The 27,041-nt window shown below is 53.0% G+C and overlaps 3 protein-coding genes across 9 annotated transcripts in view; 2 read left to right on the forward strand and 1 right to left on the reverse strand.

Moving 5' to 3' along the window:
• Positions 1-174: 174 nt before the first annotated feature.
• Positions 175-5,414, reverse strand: MRPL2 (mitochondrial ribosomal protein L2). 3 transcript variants are annotated; one of them, XM_073904999.1, is made up of 7 exons: positions 5,293-5,414; positions 2,276-2,444; positions 1,573-1,714; positions 1,345-1,460; positions 1,158-1,268; positions 781-854; positions 175-424 (listed from the first exon to the last, which is right to left on the reverse strand). In XM_073904999.1, exons 2-7 carry the CDS (start codon positions 2,370-2,372, stop codon positions 212-214), a joined length of 753 nt encoding a protein of 250 aa, XP_073761100.1. In that variant the 5' UTR covers positions 2,373-2,444; positions 5,293-5,414; the 3' UTR covers positions 175-211. The 3 variants fall into 3 exon arrangements, with proteins under 3 accessions (XP_073761100.1, XP_025746576.1, XP_073761101.1); XM_025890791.2 differs by lacking the exon at positions 5,293-5,414 and adding an exon at positions 4,311-4,557; XM_073905000.1 differs by lacking the exon at positions 5,293-5,414 and adding an exon at positions 4,311-4,558 and having other exon boundaries at positions 288-424; positions 781-883.
• KLC4 (kinesin light chain 4) lies at positions 4,589-16,816 on the forward strand. Of its 5 annotated transcripts, XM_073904996.1 has the most exons (17): positions 5,304-5,431; positions 5,572-5,632; positions 6,329-6,611; positions 7,823-8,053; positions 9,445-9,526; positions 10,123-10,333; positions 10,816-10,903; positions 12,109-12,210; positions 12,424-12,597; positions 12,903-13,002; positions 13,334-13,386; positions 13,587-13,657; positions 13,819-13,927; positions 14,517-14,657; positions 15,147-15,262; positions 15,612-15,675; positions 16,356-16,816. In XM_073904996.1, exons 2-17 carry the CDS (start codon positions 5,607-5,609, stop codon positions 16,404-16,406), a joined length of 1,902 nt encoding a protein of 633 aa, XP_073761097.1. In that variant the 5' UTR covers positions 5,304-5,431; positions 5,572-5,606; the 3' UTR covers positions 16,407-16,816. The 5 variants fall into 5 exon arrangements, with proteins under 5 accessions (XP_025746296.1, XP_073761099.1, XP_073761098.1 ...); XM_025890511.2 differs by lacking the exons at positions 5,304-5,431; positions 5,572-5,632 and adding an exon at positions 4,589-4,731; XM_025890506.2 differs by lacking the exons at positions 5,304-5,431; positions 5,572-5,632 and adding an exon at positions 4,749-5,278.
• Positions 16,817-18,034: 1,218 nt separating this feature from the next.
• PTK7 (protein tyrosine kinase 7 (inactive)) overlaps positions 18,035-27,041 on the forward strand; it is a 59,807-nt gene continuing 50,800 nt past the window's right edge. The window contains exon 1 of the mRNA XM_025890505.2: positions 18,035-18,322. Within this exon, the coding sequence (XP_025746290.1) occupies positions 18,244-18,322 (79 nt within the window). The 5' untranslated portion in view covers positions 18,035-18,243. The remainder of the gene's footprint in view (positions 18,323-27,041) is intronic.

Here is a 27,041-nt window from a genome sequence, read left to right on the forward strand (position 1 = left end):
CAGTTGCAGAGAAAAGAAATGAGACGAGGGCGGCTGGAAATGAGGGGGGAGCAGCTCCGGCCCTTGCCGCATATTGTCCTTTCCTTTCTCCTCTCCCATCCTTGTTTGTGCCTGTGTTCCCCCCCGCCCCCGTCTAGTATGTACCACCCTCCCTCCCAAAAAGACAGTAACAGATAAAAATGGGGGGCGATTTTATTAGAATCCAGGGATATCAGCCCTGAGCAACTACCGAGGGCAGCTTCACATAACTCTTCATGGGGGGCAGTGGCCGAATCTTGCGGCCAGCCCAGCCCCCCTTGCGGTGCCATAGCCCGCTGGAAGGCCTCTTGCCCAGCCAGCGGTTCCGCCCAGCCTTGCCGATGACGCGTTTGTTGTGATCGACGTTGGACACCCGGCCTACTGTTGCCACGCACGTTTCCAGAACCTGACCGAAAAAGCAGATGGAAGAGAATGCACCGCGGGGAAAGAACCTGACATTGTTGCCTGCGTGACTCTGGGGAGGCTTCTTCCCCTCACCGAGAGAAGGGAGAGGACAGGAGAAAACCACAGCATAATTGAACCTGAGTGCAGGTCCTGTGGTAGTTGAAAACAAAAGGCACTGTTCCCTCACCCATTATAGTGCCAGCCTGACAGGGCATGCCTAGTCACATGGCAGAAAAGGACACACCTAGCTCACGGTGGTTCCTAACATAAAACACCTGTGAACTATCCCAGCCAAGAAAGGTACATTCCAAAAATTCCTCCTTTGCTGATCCCTCCCACGTGTACCCACACACACACCTGCATCTGTCTTTTGGAGGGCAGCTGGATGATGGCCGTCCCATTCACTTTCCGTAGCAGCACACCACACGTCCCTGGAGAAGGGAGAAGCAGCTTTGCCACCCTTCACAAGGGAGGAGTTGGGGGCAAATTTATAGGGGGGCATACCCCATACCGTGCCCTTGCTTTGCCCTTTGGGAGCAGACACACTGAAGCAGGATGCATGCAATGTTTTAGGTCAAAACACAAGCACCTCTCCACCCTTGTTTTCCATGTTTTTTCCTTCTTTTTCTCTGCCAGTGGACCACACCTGGCCCCAGAGGTTCAGAGCATTGTGACTTCAGGTACCCTTTGGCTTCCCAAATTGTAAGACCCTCAAGTAGCTCCTTTCCTCATACCTGCAGCTCGGATATACTGGGCCCCCCGGCCTGGCTCACTCTCCACGTTGTTGATGAGGGTCCCCACAGGCAAGGCCCCAAGAGGATGTGCATCCCCTTCCCGAGCAGCAACTAAAAGACAGAATTTCATCAGCCCTAGACCCCTTGCAGCCTCCAAGCCCATACATATCTGGCAGCCATCTCTTACCTGCCATTCGGCCTATGTGGTCAGAATTCAGGATGATATCTCCAGCCTGCATGTTTTCTGTGGCAATGATCCAGCGTTTCCGGCTGCCCCCCGCAACCAGAGCTATGTCTGCTGATCTGTTCAGGGTGAGGGACATATGAACAGACCATCTAGGCAGCCCTACATCTTCTGAAAAGCCATAGAACAGTCATGCAGCCACACCATCATTATCTCACATCCCAAACTTGCCTACAGGGATCATAGCGGACCACGATGACCTTCTCCTCAAACGGTCCTGGCTTCGTTTCCAGCTCAGGCCGGAACCGCAGAAAGTCAATCATGCGATAACGCTGCTTATGGCCCCCACCAATACCATGCACTTGGATTCGGCCTGTGGTCAGGAGAGTGCAGAGACATGACCCAAGTCAGATGAATCAGTTCCCAGCAGTGGGAACAGGCCCATCCTGGGCAGAAAGCAATACTTCCTAACATTATGACACAAGCAGAAAATAATAAAAAATTTGTACAGCACAGTGGGGTAAATGGGGGTGGGGAAAGACCTACATGGAGCTTGGTAAAAACATAATTATAGGACACTGAAATTATATGAAACCTCCAGACAAAATCTCTACAAATTACTGAATTCAGTAAGTTTACCGAGAGTGATGTAAATAGTGCTCAACTCTTGTAAATTTCTGAAGGACATGAAGAAGAATGTCATGAACCTCATGTGTATGTTTGGTTTTCTTCAACTACCTAGATCATCTTTAGGAGCACAGACCACCTTTCTGTTGCATTGTATTCTACTCTCTCGTTCTTACACACATACTATATACCGAAGGAGTCCAATAAATGCTTTTTATTTACATTCCTCTCCCTGTCAAGAAATAGACCTAGAATCCTAACATGAGTTTCCCCTTTAATGCTTAAATCCTCTTGCTCTTGCTCTCACCTGTGTGGTTTCGGCCCCCAGACTTCCTCATCTTCACTGGTGTAATGGTGTACTTGGTACGACTCTTCCAGGACACAAAATTGGCACTAAGGGCCATGGAGGTAAGCAGTGGGCGGCAGGGGAGCAACACTGAGGAAGAGGGCAGCTGGAGAAGGGTAATATTTGTCACCTAGAGATAAAAACAGAAATCTCTTTGACTTGAAAGGTAACTGAAGGAGAAGCCCCAGAGAACCAAGGGTGAAGGCATAGACCAAGTAGCCTACTTCCTTCTAGGAATGTCCCAGATTAGCTGTCCAAAAACTCCACTCTTCACTGCTTGCATACATACCAGGGTGGAATGTTTATCTAGGTGTATGTGTGTTGATTATCTCTCCTTATTTGATCCTTTAACCTCTGAAGTATTTCTTCAATGGAATGGTCTCCCCTTGGTGCATCTCCTTCCAAATTTGGCTCAAAACTCTCCTTCTCTGGGAAACTCTTCCTTCTTTAAACAACTCCCTTTTCCAATGCTTGTAACTTTCACACATCCATATGCCACCACCAGCACCAATGCCTTTTGCCCCTCTGCATTATGTTTCTGGGAGTTTTCCCGGTGTGAATGGAGGGGAGGGATGATTTCTGTCTTGTTCCCTGCTGTAGTCCCAGCATTTTAAAGTAGGTTGCTTTGGTTTTGAATTTTAAGTATGCATCTGCTAAACTCCACCATCATCCAGAAAGGTCCAGAGGAACAAGATTTACACTTTTCTTTTCTGTGACTCACCAATCACCCACTAGGGACATTGAGGATAACTTCACTTTACGCTCCTAATCTTGTTACTTTGCCCTGTATTCTCTAACATCAGCAATAACTCATCTTCAGTGGTTAAGAACCCAGGCTTTTTTTTTTTAAGATTTTACTTATTTATTAGAGAGAGAGAGAGAGTGCGCGCGTGCGCGCACACAAGTAGGGAGAGGGGCAGACAGAGGGAGAGGGAGAAGCAGGCTCCCTGCTGAGCAGAGAACACAACATGGGGCTGGATCCCAGGATCCCGGGATCAAGAGCCCAGGTTTTGAAGCCAGACTGTCTAGCTTCCATACTTGGTGTATGGGGCGCCTTGGTGGTTCAGTTGGTTGACCGTCTGCCTTTGGCTCCAGTGGTGATCTCAGGGTCCTGGAATCGAGCCCAGCGTCAGGCTCCCTGCTCAGCGAGGAGTCTGCTTCTCCCTCTCCTTCTGATCCTCCTCCCCACTTGTGCTGTCTCGCTGTCTCAAATAAAAAAGAAAAAATCTTAAAAATTCCCGGGTGCCTGGTGGCTCAGTTGGTTAAGCAACTGCCTTCGGCTCAGGTCAGGATCCTGGAGCCCCTGGGAGTCCCGCATGGGCCTCCCTGCTCAGCGGGGAGTCTGCTTCTCCCTCTGACCCTCCCCACTCTCATGCTCTCTCTCAAATAAATAAATAAAAATTATTTAAAAAAATACTTGTGTATGACCTTGGACTGATCAGTCTTCTCATATGTAAAATGGCAATGATAACTACCTTATACAGGGGTTGAAAGGAGCTGATTTATTTAAAATGTCAATTACTTATGCTTGGCTTATGATTGGTGCTCAATGTCAGTTACTATTGAAACCTGTAAAATACTTTCACTTCCAATATCTCGTCTGAGGAATCCAGCGGCCCTGTGGGACAGTAACACTTAATAGAAGAGAAAGCTGAGGCTGAGAGTGATTTATCCAAAAACCCAGGCCATGGGCGCCTGGGTGGCTCAGATGGTTGAGCGTCTGCCTTCGGCTCAGGTCATGATCCCAGGGTCCTGGGATCGAGTCCCGCATCGGGCTCCCTGCTCCTTGGGAGCATGCTTCTCCCTCTGCCTCTCACTCTCTCTCTCTCTGTCTCTCATGAATAAATAAATAAAATCTTTAAAAAAAAAAAACAAAAAACAAAGACCCAGGCCGGCGTGATTCCTGACCAGACTCACATCCTCCGCCTCCCATCCCAGGGTGCCCTCTCCGGCGGCCCGAACAGAACCAGCCTCATTTCCAGATAGGGTGAATTACCTCGGCGGCCGGGAGCAGGCTGGGGCCGAGGGCGGGTGCTGGGGGCGTCAGGCTCAGGGAGCCCAGAGCGCGAGTCAGCACCCTCAGAGCCATGAGGGCACCCAAGCTCCGCCGGGGTCAGCACACCACCATTACTTTTAGCCAGGCCGCCCGTCGTCTCTAGATGACGCTGACAGATCTCGGTGCCGTCGCTCCCTCCTGACGTAAGGAGGAGGGCGGAGAACCCGAGACGAAGGTGGATATACACCTCCTTTCCTCCTTGCGCGTGGTCAAAGCCAATCCTCGGGCGGCACTTACGTCGCGTGACTGGGGAGCAGGCCCCGCCCCTCGAAGCCGTCAAAACAATTGCCTCGAGCGGCAGCCATGATGAATTTAAAGGGGCAGTACCGGCAAGGGAGGCAGCCAGACCGACAGACTGCGGGTGAGTCTTTGAGGGTACTTCAGGGGCTGAGGGTTGAGGTCCCGCTACCTCTTTTCTGCATTCCGGGACAGATGAACAAACCCCCACCAGCCGACCTCACACAACTCCAGACGAGCTGAAAAACTCCGCCCCTTGCGAGTCTTCCCGCCCCTCGGCGTCCAGACAGACAGACAGACGGCCTGCCCCGCCCCCTGCGCTACCGATCGTCTCATTGACCTCTAGTACCCCTAGGTACTCGCCCGTGACGCGGAGCTCGGCGGTCCACCCGCACCTCCCCCATCGCCCCCGCCCGTCTCACTCTGTCCCCACCCCGGGCCCCAGGGCAGGTCGACAGCCGGGGACATTTCTCGACCGCATGCCCAGGCTGGGAGACCAACTCCCAGCGCCGCGTTTCCTTGTGACCCTACAGCCGCTCAGAAGACCTGCCATTCTTTCCTGCATCATCAGGCGTCCAAGAGGCACCCTAGGGTGACTCCTCTCAGAGCCTGTTAGTACGTGGTCATCACAGAGACAAAGCCATGAGAGTGAATGGGTCAGGAGTGACCAGGTCTGCCTCCTCACCTTTTCCCAGCACGCCCCTTGCTGCAGGTCTCAGATCAAGTCTCATTCCCTTCTTAGGAGAAGATAGCTCTCGTGGACTGGGGTGGGAGGTTGCCTTCGGGTAGGAAGAGGGACATTGGTCGCCTATGAAAGCCTGTAGGTAGAGAGAGGGAGGGTGTTTGCCCTGAGTAGGGCTCTGTGCCAGGTCCTCTGGGTGGCTGTGAAGTGGTGAGAGAAGGGTTGGGAGGCTGGACTTCTGGACTTTGGGCAGGGCAGACCCTTGTGAGTACCTGGCTACAGAAAGAGTTTCTTCCGGGCTCTGGCCTGAGTGCCACATGCGAGAGCTGCGCTCTGTATACTGGTAAGAATACGGAAAGGTGAGAAACAAGGCTCTTTTGAGGAAGTAGGAAGAGAGCCTGACATCTGGGGGTTGAGAAGTATGGATTGAAGGCCTAGTGGGGAAAGAGGCAGAGTTTACTAGGTTTGGAGATGCTGGCCTTGGCTCTGAGGGTGACGCAGTCTGAAGACCTTGAGCTTTCTGGGGCCCTCCCATCTGGGTCCTGCAATGAAGGCGCCTTTCTGCTTCTTCTCTCCCTCTTCCCTGTAACTTTGAAACCTGTACCTTTTCTATTTTCTGAAACCTCTGCACCATTTTCTTTATATCCCCTGTCTGCTTTAACCCTGTTTCTTTTTTGCAATGTTTTCCAGATGTTCCCTACAGTGCTGTCTCTCATCTGATTGCTTTTCCTATTTCTGACCCAAGCTCTCTTTCCAACAACTTTTGTATTCTCTTCCTGAGTTCTAAATCCATCTGCTAGTTCTCAGAGCTTTTGTTCCTTCAATAGTCTTTCTTCATTCAAGTCAATTCCTCTCCCTCTCTTTCCCACAACCTTAGCTTTGTGCTTAGTCCCCACTGGTTACTCTCTCTCCAATTAAACCAGAAGGTCACCCATACTCTCTTTCGTCCCTTCCCTTGGATCCTCACCACCCTCTAACCAAGGTACTCAGCCTCTCTTTCTTATCTTTACCCCCGCTGAATTCTGTTGTTTCTCCTCAGCCCAGGCAAGGTCCCCCTGGCCAAGATGTCAGGCCTGGTGTTGGGGCAGCGGGATGAGCCTGCAGGGCACCGGCTCAGCCAGGAGGAGATCCTGGGAAGCACTCGGCTGGTGAGCCAAGGTCTGGAGGCCCTACACAGTGAACATCAGGCTGTCCTGCAAAGTCTGTCCCATACCATTGAGTGTCTGCAGCAGGGAGGCCATGAAGAAGGACTGGTACACGAGAAGGCCCGACAGCTGCGACGTTCCATGGAAAACATCGAGCTGGGGCTGAGCGAGGCCCAGGTGAGCGGAAGGAGGTGATGCCAAGTGGCCCTTGGAGGAGCATTTGTCTGATTGGAGTTTTGGGGTCATTTAGGATCGCCTTGTCCTAGATGCCTGTATTCATTCATGCAGTAAATATGTATTAAGCCTCTACTTTGTGCCAGGCACAAGTCCTCTGGGCACTGGAGGAACATCACTGAACATGACAGTCAAAAATCTTCACCGTCTCAGAGCTCACATTCTAGCTGCAGGAGGCAAACAATATGCAAATAAGTAAAGGATTCTGTATGTCAGAGTGACAATTGCTAAGGAAAAGGGATAAAAATAAAACAGAAGGGGACTAAGGGGTACAGAGAGATGATACAACTATAGATAGGGTGGTCAAAAAAAGTCTTAACTGAAAGGTGTCATTTGAGCAAAGATTTGAAGATGAGGGAGTGAGTCATACAATAAATGGGGGAAGAACATCTAGAGCAGAGTGAGTAGTACGTACAAAGGCCCTGAACTGGATGGAGCATATCCGGTGAGTCCAGTGAGGGACCAGTGTGGCTGCAGTAGAGTGGATGAGGTGAAGCAAAATAGGAAATGAAGTGCAGGGGCACTTGGAGGGCTCAGTTGTGGAGCGTGCGACTCTTGATCTTGGGGTTGTGAGTTCGAGTCCCACATTGGGTATAGAGATTACTTAAAAATTAAAAATCTGAAAGGAAGGAAGGAAGGAAGCAAGAAAAAGAAAAGAAAGAAGAAGGAAGGAAGGAAGGAAGGAAAGAAAAGAAAAAGAAAATGAGGTGTAAGAGGTAGAGGGGTTAGGAGCCAAGGGGACAGATCATGTGGAACTTGTAGGTCATCACAAGGATGTTGCTTTTACTTCGAATGAAATGAAAGTTATTGGAATATATAGAGCAGAGGAGTGATGTGGTCTAACTTAACATTTTAAAAGGATCATCTGGCTGCTGGGTTGAGAACAGACTCTAAGAAAAAAGGGTAGAAACAGGCCAGTGAGGAGGTGATGGTAGTCGCCGAGGTGGGAACTGATGGTGACCTGGCCCAGGGTGGTGGCTATGGAGGTGGTGAGAAATTGGATTCAGGATGTATTTTGAAGGTAGTACCATTGCTACCCAACCCCGCCTCCTGGCCTCTGCCGGTCTTGTTGCCTCCCGGTAGGCTTCCCTCCCACTTAATCCCAGAACACTCCCAATCCGGATTTCTGGCGCTCATGGGATGTGCCCACCTAGGTGATGCTGGCTTTGGCCAGCCACCTGAGCACAGTGGAGTCGGAGAAACAGAAGCTGCGGGCTCAGGTACGGAGGCTGTGTCAGGAGAACCAGTGGCTCCGGGACGAGCTGGCGGGCACCCAGCAGCGGCTCCAGCGCAGCGAACAGGCTGTGGCCCAGCTGGAGGAGGAAAAGAAGCACCTGGAGTTCCTGGGCCAGCTGCGGCAGTACGACGAGGATGGGCATGGTGTGGTAAGCGCACGCCACTGAGGCTGGCTACGGGGCAGACAGCTGGGAGTCACCAGGGACATGGGGGTAACTGCTCATCAGCTGCAGGGACCAGCAGTGCTGCACGACTTGCCTCCACCCAGCAGAATTCAGGTCCTGACACCAACTCCAAATAGCAACAAGGCGGAAACAGTCTTAACTCATTCAATCTACATTTAGTTACATGACAGCTGTGTATGCCGGGCACTGCGCACTCTGCTGGGGATGCCACAGTGAACGAGGCAGACAGAATTCCTGCTCTCCCAATTAGAGGTTTTAGGATTGGGGGGAGACACATAAGCACCCGGACAATTCCAGTCCAGAATCCTAAGCGCTACAGTGAGGGAAAGCATCGCACAGTCGAGCAAGACCCTCCTAAAATTTGCTCTCAAGATGTATGAAATATAACCCTCACTCAACAATCATGTACTTATCTCTCTGCCTTGGGCGGTACAAGAGGATGTATGTGGGGGAGATGTAAAGAACTATGAGAGAGTTCCTGCCCTCTCAAGCTTATAATGTAGCTGTAGGGCCAAGGCTTACACACGAGAACACGTATGTGACGACACTTCAAATGCTCAGTACTGGATGAGTGGTTCAGTCAGTAATGGGAGGAATTCCAAGATCGGTTCATGGGGACTAGAATGGCCTGAGAAGGATTCACAGATGAGGTGGGGTACAGGGATGGGTAAGATTTAGGTTGGATTTTTTCCTTGTACAGGTTAGGAGTTGGGCTGGATTTTGATGGATGATGAGGGGAAAGGAGGAGCTTTCTAGACTGGGAGTAGGTATGTGTCAATAGATAACTCCAGGGCTGGTGAGCTGATCTCTCCCAGGGAGAGTGGGGTGATTTGCAAGGGACACATTGACGAGGCTGGGTGGGAGGGTTGGAGGTGTTTACACAGGGCTGACGTGCCTGGTGGGGCAAAGCAACTTTCCCCATGTGGAAGTAGGTGAGACAGTGAGCGTTGGGCACTGAGTTGAGAGGGAGTGATGGCAGATGATGGGGACGAGGCTGAGTTAGACACTCTTGGTACGTGTCAATAAGATCAGACACACTCCCTGCCCTTAGGAAAGATAGGACAGACATGTAATCAGTGTAAACACACAGGGATCAGCACTGGGCTATAATTACAAGAACTGAGGGGGAGAGGGGTGGAGGCTAGAGAATGAGGGTGCTTAGGAGGCTCTCAATGTGAAAGAAGGAGACTTACAAACAAGAGCGGGGTGAGATTGGCGGGCAGATGCCGGCATTCCAAGCGGCGGGACATGAACAAGAGTCTTCTTCACCTGTCAGTGATTTCGTGGGTTGGAGGGGCCCTGAAGAGGCTCCTGGGGATATCTTGGCCTTAGACATTCTGCTTCTTCCCTTCCAGGAGGAGAAGGAGGGTGATGCCACCAAGGATTCCCTGGATGATCTCTTCCCCAATGAGGAGGAAGAAGATTCCAGCAATGGCTGTGAGTCTGCCTTTGGAGTTGGAGGGTAAAGAGGGGCAGCAGAGGGCTGGTCCCAGCTGTGGCCTGCCTTGCATACGGGATGCTTACCATCCAGAAATAGGTTCTTCGCTTCCCCTGGAGATAGGGCAGGGACTGGGCTACTGCCCCCATTTCCTCAGCCTCCCCATTATTCACCAATATTTATTACACAGTTAACGTGTCCTGGGCCCTACGGTAGGCACTAGGGATACCGAGTTGAGAATGACAGAGTTCTTGCCCATAAGGAGCTCAAAGTTGAATGGGATAATGACCCTGGAGTGAAAGAACATGAGCTCCTCGAGGGAAAGAACCAGGTCTTTCTTTCTTATTTTCGTATCCCTGACACAGCCCCTGGCTTATGCTTGCTGAGTAAATTTTGTTGAATGAATTGAGTGATTGGGTGAATGAGTGGGGTTGTGAGGGGCACAGGGACCCGGGGAGTGGGCGAAGGAGTGCCTGGTGGGAGGGTGGGCACAGGCACAGAATGAGATGCAGGGCGGGGGTGAGAAGGGCAGACAGCAAAGGGGAGAGGGAGAGTGCCCTGAGGACGTCTCCTGTTCATTTTCTGGGACGGTCAGTGTCCCGTGGCCAGGGCACCCAGCACAGCGGATACGAGATCCCAGCGAGGCTGCGGACACTGCACAACTTGGTGATCCAGTACGCTGCCCAGGGTCGCTATGAGGTGGCTGTACCGCTCTGCAAGCAGGCACTGGAGGACTTGGAGCGCACTTCTGGCCGCGGCCACCCTGATGTCGCAACCATGCTCAACATCCTGGCTTTGGTGTATCGGTGAGGCCTGGCCTCTTCATCTCCCAACTCTGCCTCCGGGTTCCCATCTTGATCCACCTTTGGCTCCCATTGCTCCTCTCCAGAGGGTACCTCTTCTCCCTGCTGGGCCTCCCAAGTGACCCCACTAGGGGCTTTTTCCTGCACCAGCACCCTCGTTCTTTCCATACCTGAGTCCTTGACCTCGACCTCAGAGCCGCTCATCTCTCAGGCTCTTCGCTTCTCCATTCCCTCCTTTGGGAGGGTCTCTTTCTCTCTCTGTTTCCATCTCTTACATCCTATAACTGGTCTCCTCTTGGCATGGCAGTGTTCTGCATCCATGTATAGGCGTGTTGGTGAACTCTCACTGCTCGCCGCCGGGCTTCCTGTCTCCTCTCTAAGGCCCCAATCCCTAAATGTACCTCATTCATACGGAAGGGAAGGAGGGAAAGAGATGCCCTGGGGACCGAATTCAGGGTAACCCCTTGTCACTTCTCCTCTTCCAGGGACCAGAATAAGTATAAGGAAGCTGCCCACCTGCTGAATGATGCCCTCAGTATCCGGGAGAGCACCCTGGGCCGGGACCACCCTGCTGTCAGTACTCCTCGCCCTCCTTGCCTCCTGCTCTTTTGGCTTCTCTTGTTCATTTATCCACTGCCCTCAGCCCACTCACTAGGGGTGTTCAGGGAGGAGGTGTGAGGGCTCCTTTTTACCAGGCCCTGTCTGCTAAGCCCAGTGGTTCTCAACTCTCTGAGACACAATGATTCTTTCTTATAATTAGTATTTTTCTGAAGCATAATTCATAGACGCTGTAACTGACTTACACATACAATTCCAAAAAATGTTGAGTGATACCTTATTCATACAAAAATGAGGAAAGTAACTTACAATAAAATAATATGTAGGATATGTTACAATGAAATGAAAACATGACGCGTTAAGTTTTATTAAGTACAACTACAGTAGAAGACATAAAATAGCAGATAACTTAAAATATAATGTGATCTACAATTTTAGATTTAGAAAAAGTGAGACCAGTAAGACATTGTATGCAAGTATTAAAAAAAAATGACAGAGCAGGGGTGCCTGGCTGACTCAGTCAGAAGAGCCTGTGACTCTTGATCTCGGGGTCTACGCTACACCCCACGTTGGGCATAGAGATTACTAAAAAAATTAAAAAATGACAGAGCAGAAGTATTGGTGGACACAAGATTAAAAACCCATGTCAGACTCAGTAACGACAGGCCAGATTTATTCGTATATGATGAAAGTAAGAGAAGTGATAGATTGTCACAGTGGAGAAAATGAGAAAAAAGATATTTTTTTGCAAATGAGCTGACTTTATGAAAATAATTCCTTATGTTACAACATGTGATAGGCAGGGATGATGTAGCTGAGAAAACAACCCTCCCTTGATGCCCCACTAAGCATCAAGGCTTACACTGCTCTAATGTCTGGCCCGACACTCCAGAGTTAACAGAGCTGTCCCGCACGTGCAGAACATCTATACCATCCTTACCTTCCCGAAGGTGATAGTGCCCCTAGTCTTCATGGCAACCAAAAACCACACCAAACCCCACTTCCAGAAATATCTACAAATCCCCCTAGAGGGCGGTCCCACCCCCAGAGAGAACCTCGGAACCTCCAGGTCAGCAGCTCCCCCCCCCCCCCCCCCCCACCCCCGCCGTCCTCAGGCTGGCTGAGTCCTCTTCTCTTGGGAGTCATGCAGTGTGGGGCCCTTTTGTGCAGGGGGAGAACCTCCAGGCACCCATGCTGAGGGGACAGGCCTGTCTTCCCAGGTGGCTGCCACACTCAACAACCTGGCTGTGCTCTATGGCAAAAGGGGCAAGTACAAGGAGGCCGAGCCACTGTGCCAGCGAGCACTGGAGATTCGAGAAAAGGTGCCTGTGTTCTCTCATTCTTCCCGGATGCTGTGGCCCTTCCTCCACCATCTCTCTTCCAGCCTACCCTCCTCCCTCATGTTTTTCCTTACCCACCTTTCTCTGCCTTGTTGCCTCTCCTGTCACTCCCTTCCCCTGCTCCCACATGGGTATGTGCGCATATGGTTGTACACACACAATCATAGCCATCCATCACTCCTTTACTCCTTCTAGGTCCTGGGCACTGACCACCCAGATGTGGCAAAGCAGCTGAACAACCTGGCCCTGTTGTGCCAAAACCAGGGCAAGTATGAGGCCGTGGAACGCTATTACAGGCGGGCCCTGGCCATCTATGAGGGGCAGCTGGGGCCAGACAACCCTAACGTAGCCCGGACCAAGAACAACCTGGTAAGGGAGGAAGGGAAGAAGTCAGGGGAGGGAGGGGAAGGGAAAGCACCCTACTGTAGTACACTAACCTTGTCACCTTTGTGCATCTGGGGCTGCCTTTGGGGCTGAGGGATCTGCCTCATTCCAGTGGGAAGGCGAAGACCCGTAGCCTCCTGGGAGTAGAGGGAACACCCTTGACCCTGCAGCTAGAAAAGGCAGTATGAGGAGGATCTCTGGGGAAGGTTATAAGGAGACCAAGAAGTGGAAATCCCTGAGCCCTGCTGAGACTTTGTCTCCATCCTGTGGTTTTGCCTTTCTGCCTACAGGCTTCCTGTTACCTGAAACAGGGCAAATATGCTGAGGCTGAGACGCTCTACAAGGAGATCCTGACACGTGCGCATGTGCAGGAGTTTGGGTCTGTGGATGGTGAGTGGGGTGGGCCTGGGGAGGGAGCTGCAGGATGGTAAAGAAATGCAGACCAGGGGTGCCTGGGTGGCTCAGTTGGTGGAGCGTCAGACTCTTGATCTTGGCTCAGGTCTTGATCTCAGGGTCATGAATTCAAGCCCTGCATTGGGCTCCACCTGTGGAGCCTATTAAAAAAAAAAATGCAGACCAAAGGTAGGGGGTTAGACCCTAGTGCTTCCCAGGCAGAGTCAGACCACTTTAGTTCAGCCCCATGGGCCTCGGCTCTTGGCTCCCCACCATACTGTCTAGCTCTGGTCTCTAACCTTCACCCCATCCTGTGTATCACCCCTAGATGACCACAAGCCCATCTGGATGCACGCAGAGGAGCGGGAGGAAATGAGCAAAGTGAGTGTGGGGCCCAGCCTGGGGAGCCTGAGGCTCCCAGGGCCTCTGGCCTTACTCGTTGCTTGAGCACAGCTCCTTACCTCTTTCCCACCTGACCACCAGTCCCAGATGCCCAGTGCCTTCCCCAGCCCAGCCCACACCCTAGCCCCCAGCCATCTCTGTGCGCTCATCTCCGGCTTCCCCTCCACTGTGTTCTGCAGAGCCGGCACCGAGAGGGCGGCACGCCCTACACTGAGTATGGAGGCTGGTACAAGGCCTGCAAAGTGAGCAGGTGAGCTGCTGGTGAGAAGCTGGCTTGGCCTCCCACGCCCTCCATCCAGACCCTGAGCCTGGCCTCTGGGACCTTTTCCTTTCTTCCCTTTGGCCTTCCCTTGGCTCTGCTCCCTCTCTCTCCTGTTTCTTTCCTGAACCCATCCTCACTCCTTCCCACAGCCCCACAGTGAACACCACTCTGAGAAACCTAGGAGCTCTGTACAGGCGCCAAGGAAAGCTGGAGGCAGCCGAGACCCTGGAAGAGTGTGCCCTTCGCTCCCAGAAACAGGTCAGTGGCCCGGAGGGGAAGGAGGTCCGGAAGGTAGGTCCTGGGGATGGGGGACCACAAAGGCTTCTTTAGAGTCTCAGAAGAATAAGAGGAGAGGCCGAGGAGAAAGCCAGGAAAGGGAGGTGGGACTCTTTTGTGGTTGTGGTTGTTTTTAAGTGTGTTCTTACCCCCCCCCCATGCCCTTTATGGTCAGGACTCCAACTTCAAGGTTCACATCACTAAATGGGACTATCAGAAGGAAAGCGATGTCCTTTGACAATTTGAAGAATTTACTGAGGAGGGCCATGGGTGGTACAGGTGAGGGGATTGAGGTTGAGGGGAGCCTGAAGTCACTCTCTCAAATTGTGGGTCATGACTCATTAGTGGGTCTTGAAATCAATTCAGTGTGGACCATAGTGAAAATTTATATCTATTTGTAAATAGGAATGCATTGCAAAGAGAAGAGGCGAGTACTTTCCAGTATGTGTGTACTAGGACATCACGAGGAAAAATGTCTCCCCTGTTGGGGCTGATGGTGAAAAAAAGTTTGAAAGCCCCAACCTGAGGAGCTAAGGAGTACAGATTCCCAGCGCCTACCTTTTCCTTCCAGGGCACTGACCCTATCAGTCAAACCAAGGTGGTCGAGCTGCTTGGGGAAGGTGACAGTGGAAGGACCTCTCAGGAGGGCCCTGGGGGCAGTGTGAAGTACGAGGGAGGTGAAGATGCTTCTGTGGCCGTGGAATGGTCGGGGGTGAGTCTCATTATTGCCCCTTGATCTCTCCGGCTCCCTCCTGCTGGTGGTGGTGAGAGGCTCTGGGCCTGCCCACGTAGGACATTAGGGCATGTTGTCCACACTGCAGTTCAGTTTGCCCAGCCCTCTCTGGGGGATCTGCAAGTCATCTATTGATAGGGTTCTTGTTTTCTTTTTCTTTTTTTAAAAGATTTTATTTATTTATTTGTCAGAGAGAGGGCACGAGCAGGGGGAGTGGCAGGCAGAGGGAGAAGCAGGCTTCCTGCCGAGCAAGGAGCCCAATACGGGACTTGATCCCAGGACCCTGAGATCATGAGCTGAGCCAAAAGCAGATGCTTAACCAACTGAGCCACCCAGGCATCCCTGGGTTTTCAATCACTAGGCCTTTGGGGGAGGCAGGATGGTATGCAGGATAAATGGCAGCAGTAGACTCAGAAGGCAGTCTGCATGGGCTCCCCTTAGGTTCTGTTCCCTATCCCTCTCTGCCAGGATGGCAGTGGGACCCTGCAGAGGAGCGGTTCTCTAGGCAAGATCCGGGATGTGCTTCGTAGAAGCAGCGAACTCCTGGTGAGGAAGCTCCAGGGAACTGAGCCTCGGCCCTCCAGGTACACAGTGAGACTGAGATATGGCAAAGCAGACCAGTAAGCCCTTGCCTCCAACTGCTCTTGGCCCCCCATCTCTGGAGAAGTGTCTTGGAGAGAAACATGGAGGTCAATGGGATGGCCATGGCCAAAGAGTTTGGGAAAAGTGGGTGCCCCAGAGGTCGGGAAAGGTGCCTGAGGAGATGCCAGTTACTGCTGAAGATAAGAGAGTGTGCATGTGTGCGCATGTGGGGGGGTGTCAGACGGTGAGTAGGCCGTGATCTGATGCATGCGGCGGTGCCCAAGAGGCCCATACTATAGGGCCTCTAATAGGGAAGAGAAGGGGCCTCAGTTCTTTCTTTTTGCATTGTAGCAGCAACATGAAGCGGGCAGCCTCCTTAAACTATCTGAATCAACCCAGTGCAGCGCCCCTCCAGGTGAGAGCAGTGCTCAGGAGCATATTGGTGGGTGAGCAAGAAAGGGGAGCCATGGGACCTGTGCTGCAGGAGTTAGGGAAGAGGAGAGAGTCCTGTGGGTCGAAGACTCCAGCAGGGCAACTGGAGTTGGGTAGACAAGAATCAAGCAGACACCTTGTTGGGGGTGGTGACCACTACGGGACAGTTTGGGGCCAGAGATGGTAGCGAATAAATTAATCAGGAAGGGAACAGGAATTGATGTTCTCTAAACTGGTACTTTGGAATTATGAGTAATTCAAGAATGATTTGGGGATACCAACTGCTCTTTCTCCTGCAGCCACCATAGTCTTCATCGTGGGGACTCAGTGGCAGATGAGAAGGGAAAAAGAAAAAAAAAGTATTAAATCATCTACATTTGAGAAAACAATAACAACATGTTAACTGACCATTTGTATCAACACATTCAGAATATAGGCTGATATTCATATGGCTCTTCCGAGCATTCTCTCCCCCAGATCGTGGCCTTCTTGAACATCCTAGCAAAGGCTACAACAGCACAGAGCCCCAGAGCTTGGGACTGAAGTTACAGGCTCCATCTTAGCTCTCGAGATAGACTGCAGCCATGTAATGGGTAGACTCCAGGGGATAGTCTTTGGGAGGCCGAGGTCCCTGGGCTGATGACATGGTGTTGTCTGTTTCAGGTCTCCCGGGGCCTCAGTGCCAGCACTACGGACCTCTCTTCAAGCAGCTGACATTCAACCCACCCCCCAGGTCTGCTGGGTCCCCCCCCCACAGCCCTCTCAGCATTCCCTATTGCTCCTGGCTCTTCCAACCCCAAGGTGGGACAGGGAAGGGAGAACAGTTAACCAGAAGATTGCTGCTGCCCTTAGGGTCTTGGCTCCCTCCTCAGGAATCCCCCTCAGGAAGGACCCTCAGGACATCCTCTCCCCATAGTCCTCTAGAGTGGCTAGCTCTGAGGCCCCCAAGATGCTTAAAGAGCAGACATGCATCTCGGAGATGGAGCCTGCTGCTGGCTTTTCGGTCAGAGGTTTTGGGGCTGGCCAGCCAAGCTGCCTCGCTCTGGCCTCTCTTGTTCCCTCTGCTGCCTCACTTCAGGTCCGTGTATTTCACTTTTCTTAAATAAAGAATCAGGTAACCGTTACGCCACTTGAGTCCTGACCAAAGAGGATAGGGAGCAAGGGTTGTGTTGGGGCCCTTCACAGAAGGGCAAGGGGCAGTGATGGATGGGGCAACACGAGAAGTGTTGATTCTTGGATCTCTCCTCTCTTCCTTCCCCTGTTTGTATCCTCTGCAGCAGGGCCTGCAGGAAGGCATCTGGGGGATGGGGGAGGAGGCCCACAACCCAAGAAGAAGGTGCTATGGACTGGGTTGTCAGGGACATGTGGTGGCCATGTGGCAGGACCCTGGAGTCCTGGCGCCACTGCTCCCGGCCTGTGAGGCCCTCTGTGGCTGCCCCTCCTCCTCCCAGCTGTTTGGGGGAAGGGAGGTCTAAGCAGGCCTGGGGGGCCCTCCTGAGCCAGAGGGGGATGAGGCACTCACTATCCATCCCCTCTCAGCATATCCTGGAGGCCTGAGCAGCAGCTGGGGCCCATCTTTTAAGGCTTGACTCCTTCTGACCCGCCTCCTACACCCCTTGCTGCTTTCACAACAAAGAAAGAATGTGGGGGTGGTGGCGCTGGGAGTGGGGGGTGCCTGGAACAAGGGCTGCGCTGCGCCTCCCCACAGCTGGAGACTTGGCCATGCCCTGCAGCCCAGACTGCCTGGAGATGGACTTGGGATAAATTTGTCAGTTTAACAGCCTTCAGCCAGGCATTCAGAGCCCAGTGTGTTTCTACCTTTGGGTTCAGATTGGTCCAGAGCCAAACCAGACCCCAGCCATGCACTGGTCCCTCACTTCTCCAGGCTGTATCTCTCCTGGGGTTCCACAGTATCTCCAGCTTACCTTGCTTGGGGACATCAAGGACACCCTTCTGTTCTAGGTCTCTCTCAGGATTTTAGGTCGTTGGAGAAGAGAGCCAGAGCCTTTCCCCTTCCTACCCAGAGAATTTGGGGGGGAACTGTTGTCAGACCCCCCAGGAAGGCCCAGAACTGAATGAACATCCTCTCCAGGGGCCACAAAAGTCACTTTGGTTCCCCGCGTCCCTGCAGAATGGGCGGTAGGCACAGCCTATGCTCCCCTACCTCGCTCAGGTCCCCCGCACTCCCCAGGGCCTCCCTCCCTCTGTCCCCTAGCCATCTCCAGACCCCTCCCCCTACTGCGAGCTCCTCCCCGCCACGACGGGGAGGGGGCGTCGAAGGGGCGGGGCGCCGCGCGGCTGCCGGCGGGGAGGGGGCATCGCGGGGCGGGGCCTGGCGGCGGCGGCGACACCAACAGCAGCGGCGCCGCGCGAGGGCTCGGAGGTACGAGGGGCGCGCGGCTCCGGCTCGGGACGCCTCGGGCTCGGGCTCCGGCTGCGGCTGCTGCAGCAGCGCCCGCGCTCCGGTGCGCTCGACCTCCCGGGCCCGCCGCGGAGCGCAGTTTGAACGCTCGCCGTGCGCCGGCCGGCTCCTCTTCCCGAGCCTGCCGCTATGGCAGCTGCGCCGGGAACCCCGAGCAGTCTCCGCCGGCTGCCCCTGCTCAGCGTCCTGTTGTTGCCGCTGCTGGGCGGTGAGTCGCGGGGAGCTGCGGGAACGGGGCTCGGGAAGCGCGGGGGCCCCGCGGGCAAGAGGGGGCACCCGGGAGGTAGCTTTGGGCGGCTGGGCCGGGCAAGACACCCTGGAGTGGTGGAGAGGCGGGCGCGAGGTCCCGGCGCCGGAGGTGGCGAAGCCCCCGCGGACTCGCTCGGGCCCCTCTTCCTTCGCCCGCGAGGACCCGTTTCCAAGCCGCCGCAGAGTTTTCCCGGCCTGAGCGGAGAGTTTGTTCTGGAACTGCCGGGAGTTGCTGGCTCCCGGGCCCCGGTGGGGAGTTTCTTTTCGGGAGGGAAACCGCTCCCTCCCCACTTAGGGGGGCGCGGTGAGGTGGCTGGCGGCGAGGGAGACGGAGTACCCCCAGCAGTCTCAGCCTAGGTGAGGGGGGCCGGCCTGGGGCCGGATGCGGGACCGACCTGCGCGGCGCAGAGCGCGGAGCTTTGTTACCTACGGCGGCCAGGCGCTCCCGGCTTCCCTCCTCCAAGTTCCCGGGCCAGGCTGGGACCCCTGATGGCCCTGCTGGTGCGGGCGGGAGAAGGGCAGAAATAGGGGCCGTCCCGTCTCCTCCAGCTCCTGGGCCCGAGCCCCGAGCCCCGAGCCCACCCCCAGCCGGGTCGGATCTGGGGAGCCGAGAGTCCGAGGCTGTCGTGGTGACTAATGTGTGAAGGCCGCTGCCAAAATCGGGCATGGCCGGCTTGCAAAGGTGCGGACGGGGTTTGTTCTTCTCCTTCCTGGATTTCCATCCTGTCTCTCTGCACCGAGGAAAGAAAAATCTCTCGTTCTGCGGGCAGAAAGGCAAAAAGAGTTCATTCTGCCCTTTCTTGGAGGGCCTCAGCGTTTTGATGAGGGTGTGGCTTGTATATACAGGGCAGACAGGACCCGACCCCCGCTTCCCCGCGCCCCCCCCCCGCCTTTATTTCCTGGCTTGATCATACCTGAGAGTCACCACTGAGGTGTTGAAGTGCTTTACAGGAAAGCACCAAGCTACCTGCACACCACAAACGGCCTGACTGGAACCCTCCCCCCCAAAGAAACCCACAACACAGGCCGTCTTTGGTGATGATCCTGGCAGCAGCCCTTTCTGGGGGGAACTCTGCCCAGGACACCTGGTCCTAGCTTAATCACTTTCCTTTTTCTTGGAAGAGTGGCCATAGGGCGGGTAGGGGTAGAGAATTGCCTTTTCTGACGTCTCCCTGGCTTGCCAGCTGGTGAGGGGTTTTAGTGGTGATGGACTTAACATCTCCCCCAGCCCTAGTTTAAAAGGAGAGGTAATTGTAACTCAAGACGGAGAGGTAAGAACAAGCTCCCGGGATTCGTAGGAGGTGTTTCTGGAGCTGCCCTGTGTTTCCTTGTGATGTGTAGGGTGGTTATTGCTCATGGCAGAATGCACATCTGCTCCCAGAGGAAGTATGGAAGTTTTTTTTGTGCAGCCAGGATCGGGGGCCCAACCATATGGATGAGCAGCCCCAGCTCATAGGCTTCCTAGGTTGGTGGCTGTTTGGGTTTGGGTTGTGTGGGTCACCTGATCTGGCTGTCTTCACTGCTGATGTTTAGAGTTCTGGAGTCAAGGGGAGATTCTGGTGGAGACTGGGTCCCTTGTTCGTTCAACAAATACTAAATTCCTAAATTCCTTCCGTGAGAAGAGGACTCTGATGTTAACTGATGTTAATCTGATGACGGGTGTTTAGTGGAGGGGGGAGGTCCTGTGGGGGAAAGTTAGGGCAGGCTGAGGGCTTGGGACTGGAGGTCTGCAATCTCCTCTGGGGGTGGGGAGATGTCTTGTGCTCAACAAAGGAACATTTTAATGAGAGCCTTAAATCAGTTTCACCAAATGTGCCTTGGTGTGGAACCTGTCCATGTGCTGTAAACAGTTTCAGCCGGGGCCAAGGCGCCTGCTGTCTTCTAGTGAAATCCAGGACTCAACCCACCCCAGGACGGCATGACTTCAGGGGGCAAGATTTTTTTTATAGATTACAGTAGAATTTTTCCATCTCATTGTTTAACTGTGTCACTAACTGGAGTTTAAGTGAGACCCTGCTGTTAATAAGGCCAGAGTGAGGGACCTAGGCTAGCTTGGTTTGTGGATTGGACCATTTTGAAGTTTGGGTAATTCTGTAAATGGTTGAGTAGCATTCCAAACTTTTGAGATTCCTGTCGTGATAAATACGGTGGAGGGGGAGGAGAGGACTTGACATTGGAAATCTGGGATTCTTAGCCCCAGCTGTTTGTGTGGTCAGTTGTGGTCACTACCCATTCCTGTCCCCCCCCTTCCTTTCAGGCTCTTGTGTCTTTGGGGAGATTGAGTTGTCACATTAAGAGTTAGGCTGTCCTGCAGATTCCTCGAGGCTCTGCAGCCTGTCATTGAGGCCTAGGAGTTGCTTTTATCAGTGATGGGTTTCCTCAGTCGTTGGGACGAGGGAGGGCAAGGGTGATCTCTCTACATCGCTTGCTGAAGGATCTAGTCACACTCCTGGCGTTCAGAGAAGGGCTGAGTGGTGGAGAGAGCTCAGGCAGAGGAGACGAAGTATTTGGCAAAACAGCAACTCAAACTTTGACAGGCCCCGTGGCCCTGGGCAAGTTTCGTGACCTTCCAGTTTGCCTCCTCTGTAAAGGGACTTACTTCCTGGAGTTGTGGGGAGGATTAAATGTAATGAAGTCTATTAAGGGCCCATTTCTCGTTCTTCCCTCTCCTGGGGTATGCTTCCCACATACTTTTCCAGCCTCACAGTCACCCCCAACAAGAAACGTTTTTCACCTACTGGAGCCTTCCATTGCTACGCAATGAGGCAGTTTACCGTCCCCTGAAACAGGCGTGGTTTCTCAGCCCTTTCCTTCTTCTCAGGCCAGTCCTTGGTATGTGTTGCCTGGCCCATCTCTCTCTTGCCCAGCCCCACTTCCTCCCCAAAGCTATCCCTGTTCTCCTGCCAGAAAGAGGCCTGTAGAACTTTTGGACTCTGTCATTCTTACGACACTTCCATATTTTTGCCGCATTTTGAGTTTTACCTAAAGCGCTTCCCCCTTGTAGAATTCATTATGGGATCACTTATAATGGGTCCTTCTCTAGATTTATTAAAAAGGTGAATGAACCTTTTGGGTACAGGGCAGAGTAATCAAGGGCAAGGGTAAACATCCCCTTTGCCTTCTAGCTGTTGGGGGTCTTTTGTGTCCCACCCAGCTTCTCTGGGTTGGGGCTGCCTGTTGTTCCTCCTTGTGCCTCTTCTACCGTGATGGAATCAAGGGACCAGACCTTCCCTGTCTCTGGGCTGCCTGTTCTTTGTGGTGGTTTTCAGAGTTTGATGTGGCAGGGCTTCTGGCTTTCTCCAAGAGTTCTGGGCGTGGGCAACCACCTGTACCTATGAAGCTGACCTGCCTCGAAGGGCCACACTTCAAAAATGGTGAACTATGTAGGGGCCACTCACAATAAGCGTGGCATCAACATCGCCTGGGAGCACAAATCAGAAACCCAATCTGCATTGAATACGCTACCCAGGTGACTGCACCCCATAGTTCCAGAAGTCCTGGTCTCCCTTTTTTTTTTTTAATTTGAGAGAAAGAGAACACGAGCAGTGGGGGGAGAGAGAGAGGGAGAGAGAAGCAGATTGCCCACTGAGCAGGAAGCCGATGTAGGGCTCCATCCCAGGACTCCCAGGAGATCCTGGCCTGAGCCACCCAGGCGCCCCAAGTCCTGGTCTTATAGAGAAACTTGAGGTGCAGAGCTTTCAAATTAGGGGCCCTAGCTCTTGCACAGTATTTGAAGATTTACCTTAAATAACTTTTAATTCCTGTGAACACTCTTTGGTTTGATGTCTGCAGGTAAAAATTGCCTCACCAAAAAAAAATTCACTTTGGGTTGAATTTGATTTAGATTTTGTCAGGAAACTTGTCCATTAAACGTGGGACTCTGGAAGGTATGCAGCGTTACATGTGGTGTTCACTTCCTCTTGGAGCCTCAGCTTTTCCTCGAGGAGCGTATGCTCATTTTATAACGAAAGGCAGTGGAGAAATTGGATCTGTGAGGCAGAAATTTGGTGGGCGGGTGACCTTTCAGGAATACATTTGATTCCTAAAGGGAGGCAACAGCGTCTCTGCTGGGCTTTGGGGCTGTGGTGCTGTTAAATCTTCGGAGGACTTCGTATTTTGGAGTGCGGGGCTTTGTGTGAGTTTGTGTTTAAGCCAGTGGAGCTTCCGTGAGACTCATCTGGGATGGATGTTGGCCGGTTCAGACTCTAATATTTGAGCCAAGAGCGGTTTGGGGCCAGGGATTCAGTCTTGGGTGTTCTCCTGACAGAACAGGCCTCGGTGCCCTTGGTCTGTACCCCCCAGCCTCTCTGCTGGCCCTAACCTCAGTAGCATGCTTCTCGGCGGCTGTGCTCCTGGCGCCGCCCTTGGCGGAGCCACGTGGTGGGGTTACAGGCTCGGGGCCACGCTTGCTGGCGCCCGCGCTGGCCTTGCCTCTCTCCTGGGTTCCTGCTCTGCCCCCCTGGTCCCCCCATCGCCTGGTCCTCTTGTCCCTGACATGGGGCAGTTCTGCCGTGGCGGCTGGGTGAGAGTCCTGTCTTGGGGTTCTCCGAGCTCAGCACGGAGTGCACACTGGGCCCTGCTGAGCCCCCTGGCGCTTTGTGGAGCTGGCCCAGGAGCTGTTACAGCTAATCCGTGGTTTGAGGAAGCCCTCTGCAGTATGTCACTTTTTCCATCCTCTTCTCTGCGTTTAGGCCATTTCCCTCCTGGTAATGCTGCACAAGCAGCAGTGGGCCAGGGAGGAAGCTTTGTTGGAAGGGCGGACACCCGCAGGCGCCTTGCCCCTCTTGGAGCTGGGGTTGGGGTCACCAAGCTCCAGGGAAGGGAGACACAGGGTGAGTGGGACACAACCTACTGGGTGTCCTGCCTATCCTGAGTTCCTGCCTGGTGAGCAAGGAGAGGGGGGGGCGGGGGGGGGGGGGGGGGGGAGGGTGTCTTTAATTTCTGAAAACTAGGCCCTGAGTCATGGGGTAGGGACGGTGAGTCACGTGTCAGGAAGATGTAGATTTGTGGTCCAGAGACCATCAGGTAATACGGTGGAAAGGCAGGTAACCAGAGGACCTATTTAAAATTTGAGCCGTCTGGGCCTGACTGCAGACCTGCCCATCAGAATCATGGGGGAAGGAGGCAGAAAAGGTATTTTACTTGCTTATTTGTTAGATTCTGTCGCAGTTTTTGAATAGTCAGTCCAGTCCCAGTTCAATCTCAGAAGAAAACTGCGTTTTAAAATTGCTTCCCAGGAGAAGTAAAATAAAACAAAATTGCTTCCCAGGAGATTCTTACCGACATTCAGGTTTGGGAACCCCTGGGTTGCCATAAGGGGTTCATCAGTTAAAGTGGAGGTGTAGTGATGAGAAAGATTGATGTTGAGGGGCTTAGAATGGGGTCAGTTCCAAGTGTCTTTGAGTGTCTTCTGTGGGTGAAGTGTCTAAGTTGGGGCAGGAGGCAGGAAGGAGACACCATGGAGAGATGGGAATCACAAGTGTAGTGAAAGACACCACTTGGTAAAATGCTAAATAGAAGACCATTCTAGAACGTGTAGGACAGTAAGTCCACGACGCAGGAGCAAATGGGGAGGGGAAAGGCTTCAGAGAAGAGAGAGAATTGAATTGCTAGTAGACGTAGGCTGCAGTGACTGATCAGAATGACATAAAGGCATTGGACGAGGAGTCTGAAAACTTGGCTGGTTCTTGTCTAACGTCACACACATCCGTGCATGATAAAGGAGGAGAAGCAACATCTGTGGTCCTGTGACACCTGCTTTTCTGTATTCTGGTCCTGGCTCAATTGCTGCCTAGCCCCATGACCCTGAGCTGGTTAATTAACCTTTCGAGCCTTAGTTTCCTCCTCTGCAAAGTACAAGTGCTGCTGATTGCTCCCTTGCCCACCTCCAGGAAGTCGAGGGAGCATTCCCCCTGGAGATGGTTGACCCAGGGGTGCAGCCCCTCCTGCCAGCCCTCATGTCTCTTCCCAAAGACTGCCCTGGCCCTTTGTCTCCTTTTAGGGTGTCAGCCTTTCTTTCCAGTCCTCTGTCTCTAGAATGGTTTGCATGGGCTCGACAGAGTTGCTTTGGACCTGCTGCTTTAGAAATGGTTTCCTTATTTGAGAGTGCCAATGTTCTAAATGGGTCTCAGTATTCCAACAGCGGCCCAGAAAGGTGGGCACAAGCACTTTGCATTTCCTGGTGGGAACTCTTCTCCCTCTGTCCTCCTAGCAGATTCTCCCAGAGTGGTCACTGCTGGTTCAGAGCCGCCGTCTCCCTGGGCGTGCCGATGTTCTTCTAGGGAGTGGGTAGTGAGCTGTGCTTCGTGCACCCAGGGAGGGGCTTCTGTGATCACGGGATGGCTGTGAGGTTTCCCCCAGTCACTCTGAGTAGCTTGTGTGAACTTCTGTCAATGCCATAGGGAGGTTCCCGAGGTGTGGTGTGCTCAGGGATGGATGGCTCTCACTGTGGGTGGTTAAGGAGGCCAGAGCGGGCACTAACATGCACTGCCTCTCCCCCTGGAGATACACTGGCTCCTTTTTGCCCCTTCTGGGGTGCCGTTGGTGAGGCAGTGAAGAGAATGATGGTCTGTTTGGAGGATGACTGAGGTGTCCCAGCAGCTAGCTCATAGAGTGCCTTTGTGCGCATTAGAAATAGGCGCCCTTCCTCCCAGTGAATGCAACCCTGCCTCAGGACCCAGGGCAGTATTTCAGTATTAACACCTTGGCTGGGCATCTTGAGCAGTGCACAACCTATACAATCATATGTGGCTATCCCGTTGGAATGAGTGGCTCTTTGCTTCTCAGCTGATGGGCCAAGATGATTTTGGTGACCTCTAATCTGTTTTAGATGAGCCATTTTCTCTACTATTCGCCTGCCTCCTTGGGCGGGGGGGGGGGGGGGCTGGGACACTGCTGCTCATCCCATACTGTAGGAGAAGCCTGGGAGGCTGGGGCCCCAGTGCTGTACCGGCTCCACAGTATATGTCTGTAGCTGCTGGGATCTTGGTCTGTTTCTGGGCTCCTCCCCCCACCGGAGGATTTTATTGCCTTGCACTTGCAGGCTTCTAACGCCTTATATAATAATTTTTTAAAAAGATTTTATTTATTTGAGAGAGAGAATGAGATAGAGCATGAGGGGGGGAGGGTCAGAGGGAGAAGCAGACTCCCTGCTGAGCAGGGAGCCCGATGCGGGACTCCAGGATCATGACCTTAGCCAAAGGCAGTCGCTTAACCGAGCCACCCAGGCGCCCCTAACGCCTTATATAATAATTAATACGGAAGGCTGGCTGAGTCTTCAGGGAAGAGGGGCTGCTCAGAGTTTATTCCACATCTCTAAGAAGAAGTACCAGGCTTGCCTCTCTCCCTGGACACACTGGAACCTCCAACGTTAAGTGCATAGGCTTTGTTTTAGAGGAAATCCTGCAGGAATCGTAGAATCTCTTCAGTAGCAAAGATGGGTCTTGGGCTGTAGTTCTGGGTACCCTGGAAGTGTATCTCCCTCCTCAGGAGGAACTGGGAGGGAAACATGGGTCCTGCTCCCACATTTGCCCCAGACTGCTCATGTGACATTGGACAAGTCCCACCTGCCATTCAGGCCTCAACTTGAGGACTCAGGACCTTGGAAGACCTTTAATGTGGGGACCTTTGGGGGCTGACCCAGTATTGCCAGACACAACCTCCAGCTGTGTTTCTCACACCTTACAGGCCCTCTTCCACATCCTTGGTTTTGGGGAGAGGACTTTAAGGGCCGTATTTTGTTCTGAAGTCTCTATTGCGTGGGCACAGATGTGTTTAGACTCGATCAACTGGTGATGTGGGTATTAGGGTTTAATTCTTTGGGTGCAAGGGGGAATGGAGTAGATTCTAGAAAGGTTTGGGAGAGAATTCTTATGAGGGGAAAAAAAGCTTGTGTGGTTTTTTTAAAAAGATTTCATTTATTCATTTGAGAGAGAGAGAAAGAGAGCTAGAGTGCAGGAACAGGGGGAGGGACAGAGGGAGAGGAGAAGTAGATTCCCCACTGAGCAGGGAGCCCGATGCGGGGCTCAGTCTCAGAACCTGGGGACCATGACTTGAGCCCAAGGCAGATGCTTAACCAACTGAGCCACCCAGGTGCCCCCCAAAAAGAAGGGTTTTTATCTGAGTAAAAGGAGGCAGGAACTTACCTGGTTAGTCCTCAAGTACTCGAGGGACTAGTGCTTTGGCGAGGAACACATTTTCCTTTGCACAGAAGCAGGAACAACTGAAGGGCGGCTTCTAGCTGGGAGAAGTGGCTGGGTGTGCTTTGGGAGAGCCTGCTGTGTAATCCCAAGTGTACCCACCATGGCAGTTGACAAAATGCTTTCACTCACACTGACATTTGATCCTATTAACATGGCTCAGAGGCAGGCAGGATGAAGATGGTTGGTTTTGGGGGTGGGGGGAGCGTCAAGGGATGGGAGGCATTTGACAAGTAGAGAAACTGAGGTACAAAGTAAGATCCGCTCAGAACTGCAGAGCTGGTAAGTAGGAGAGCTGACTTTGTGTTCCCGTATGTCCTAGGGGCTATGAGGTGTTACACACACGTGCCTTGGAGTGGGGTGAACGCCGGGCAGTGGACTTGGCAGACGAGATAACTGTCTGGGTGGGTTTAGGCGCAGCCCTGTTAGAATCGGAGGGTGGAGGAGCCTTTGCTCTTTCTGCATAAGGAGTGAGTGGAT

This window comes from Callorhinus ursinus, unplaced genomic scaffold, assembly GCF_003265705.2.
Source record: "Callorhinus ursinus isolate GAN/ISIS: 27379988/994484 unplaced genomic scaffold, GSC_fseal_2.0 scaffold22, whole genome shotgun sequence".
Classification (NCBI taxonomy): domain Eukaryota; kingdom Metazoa; phylum Chordata; class Mammalia; order Carnivora; family Otariidae; genus Callorhinus; species Callorhinus ursinus.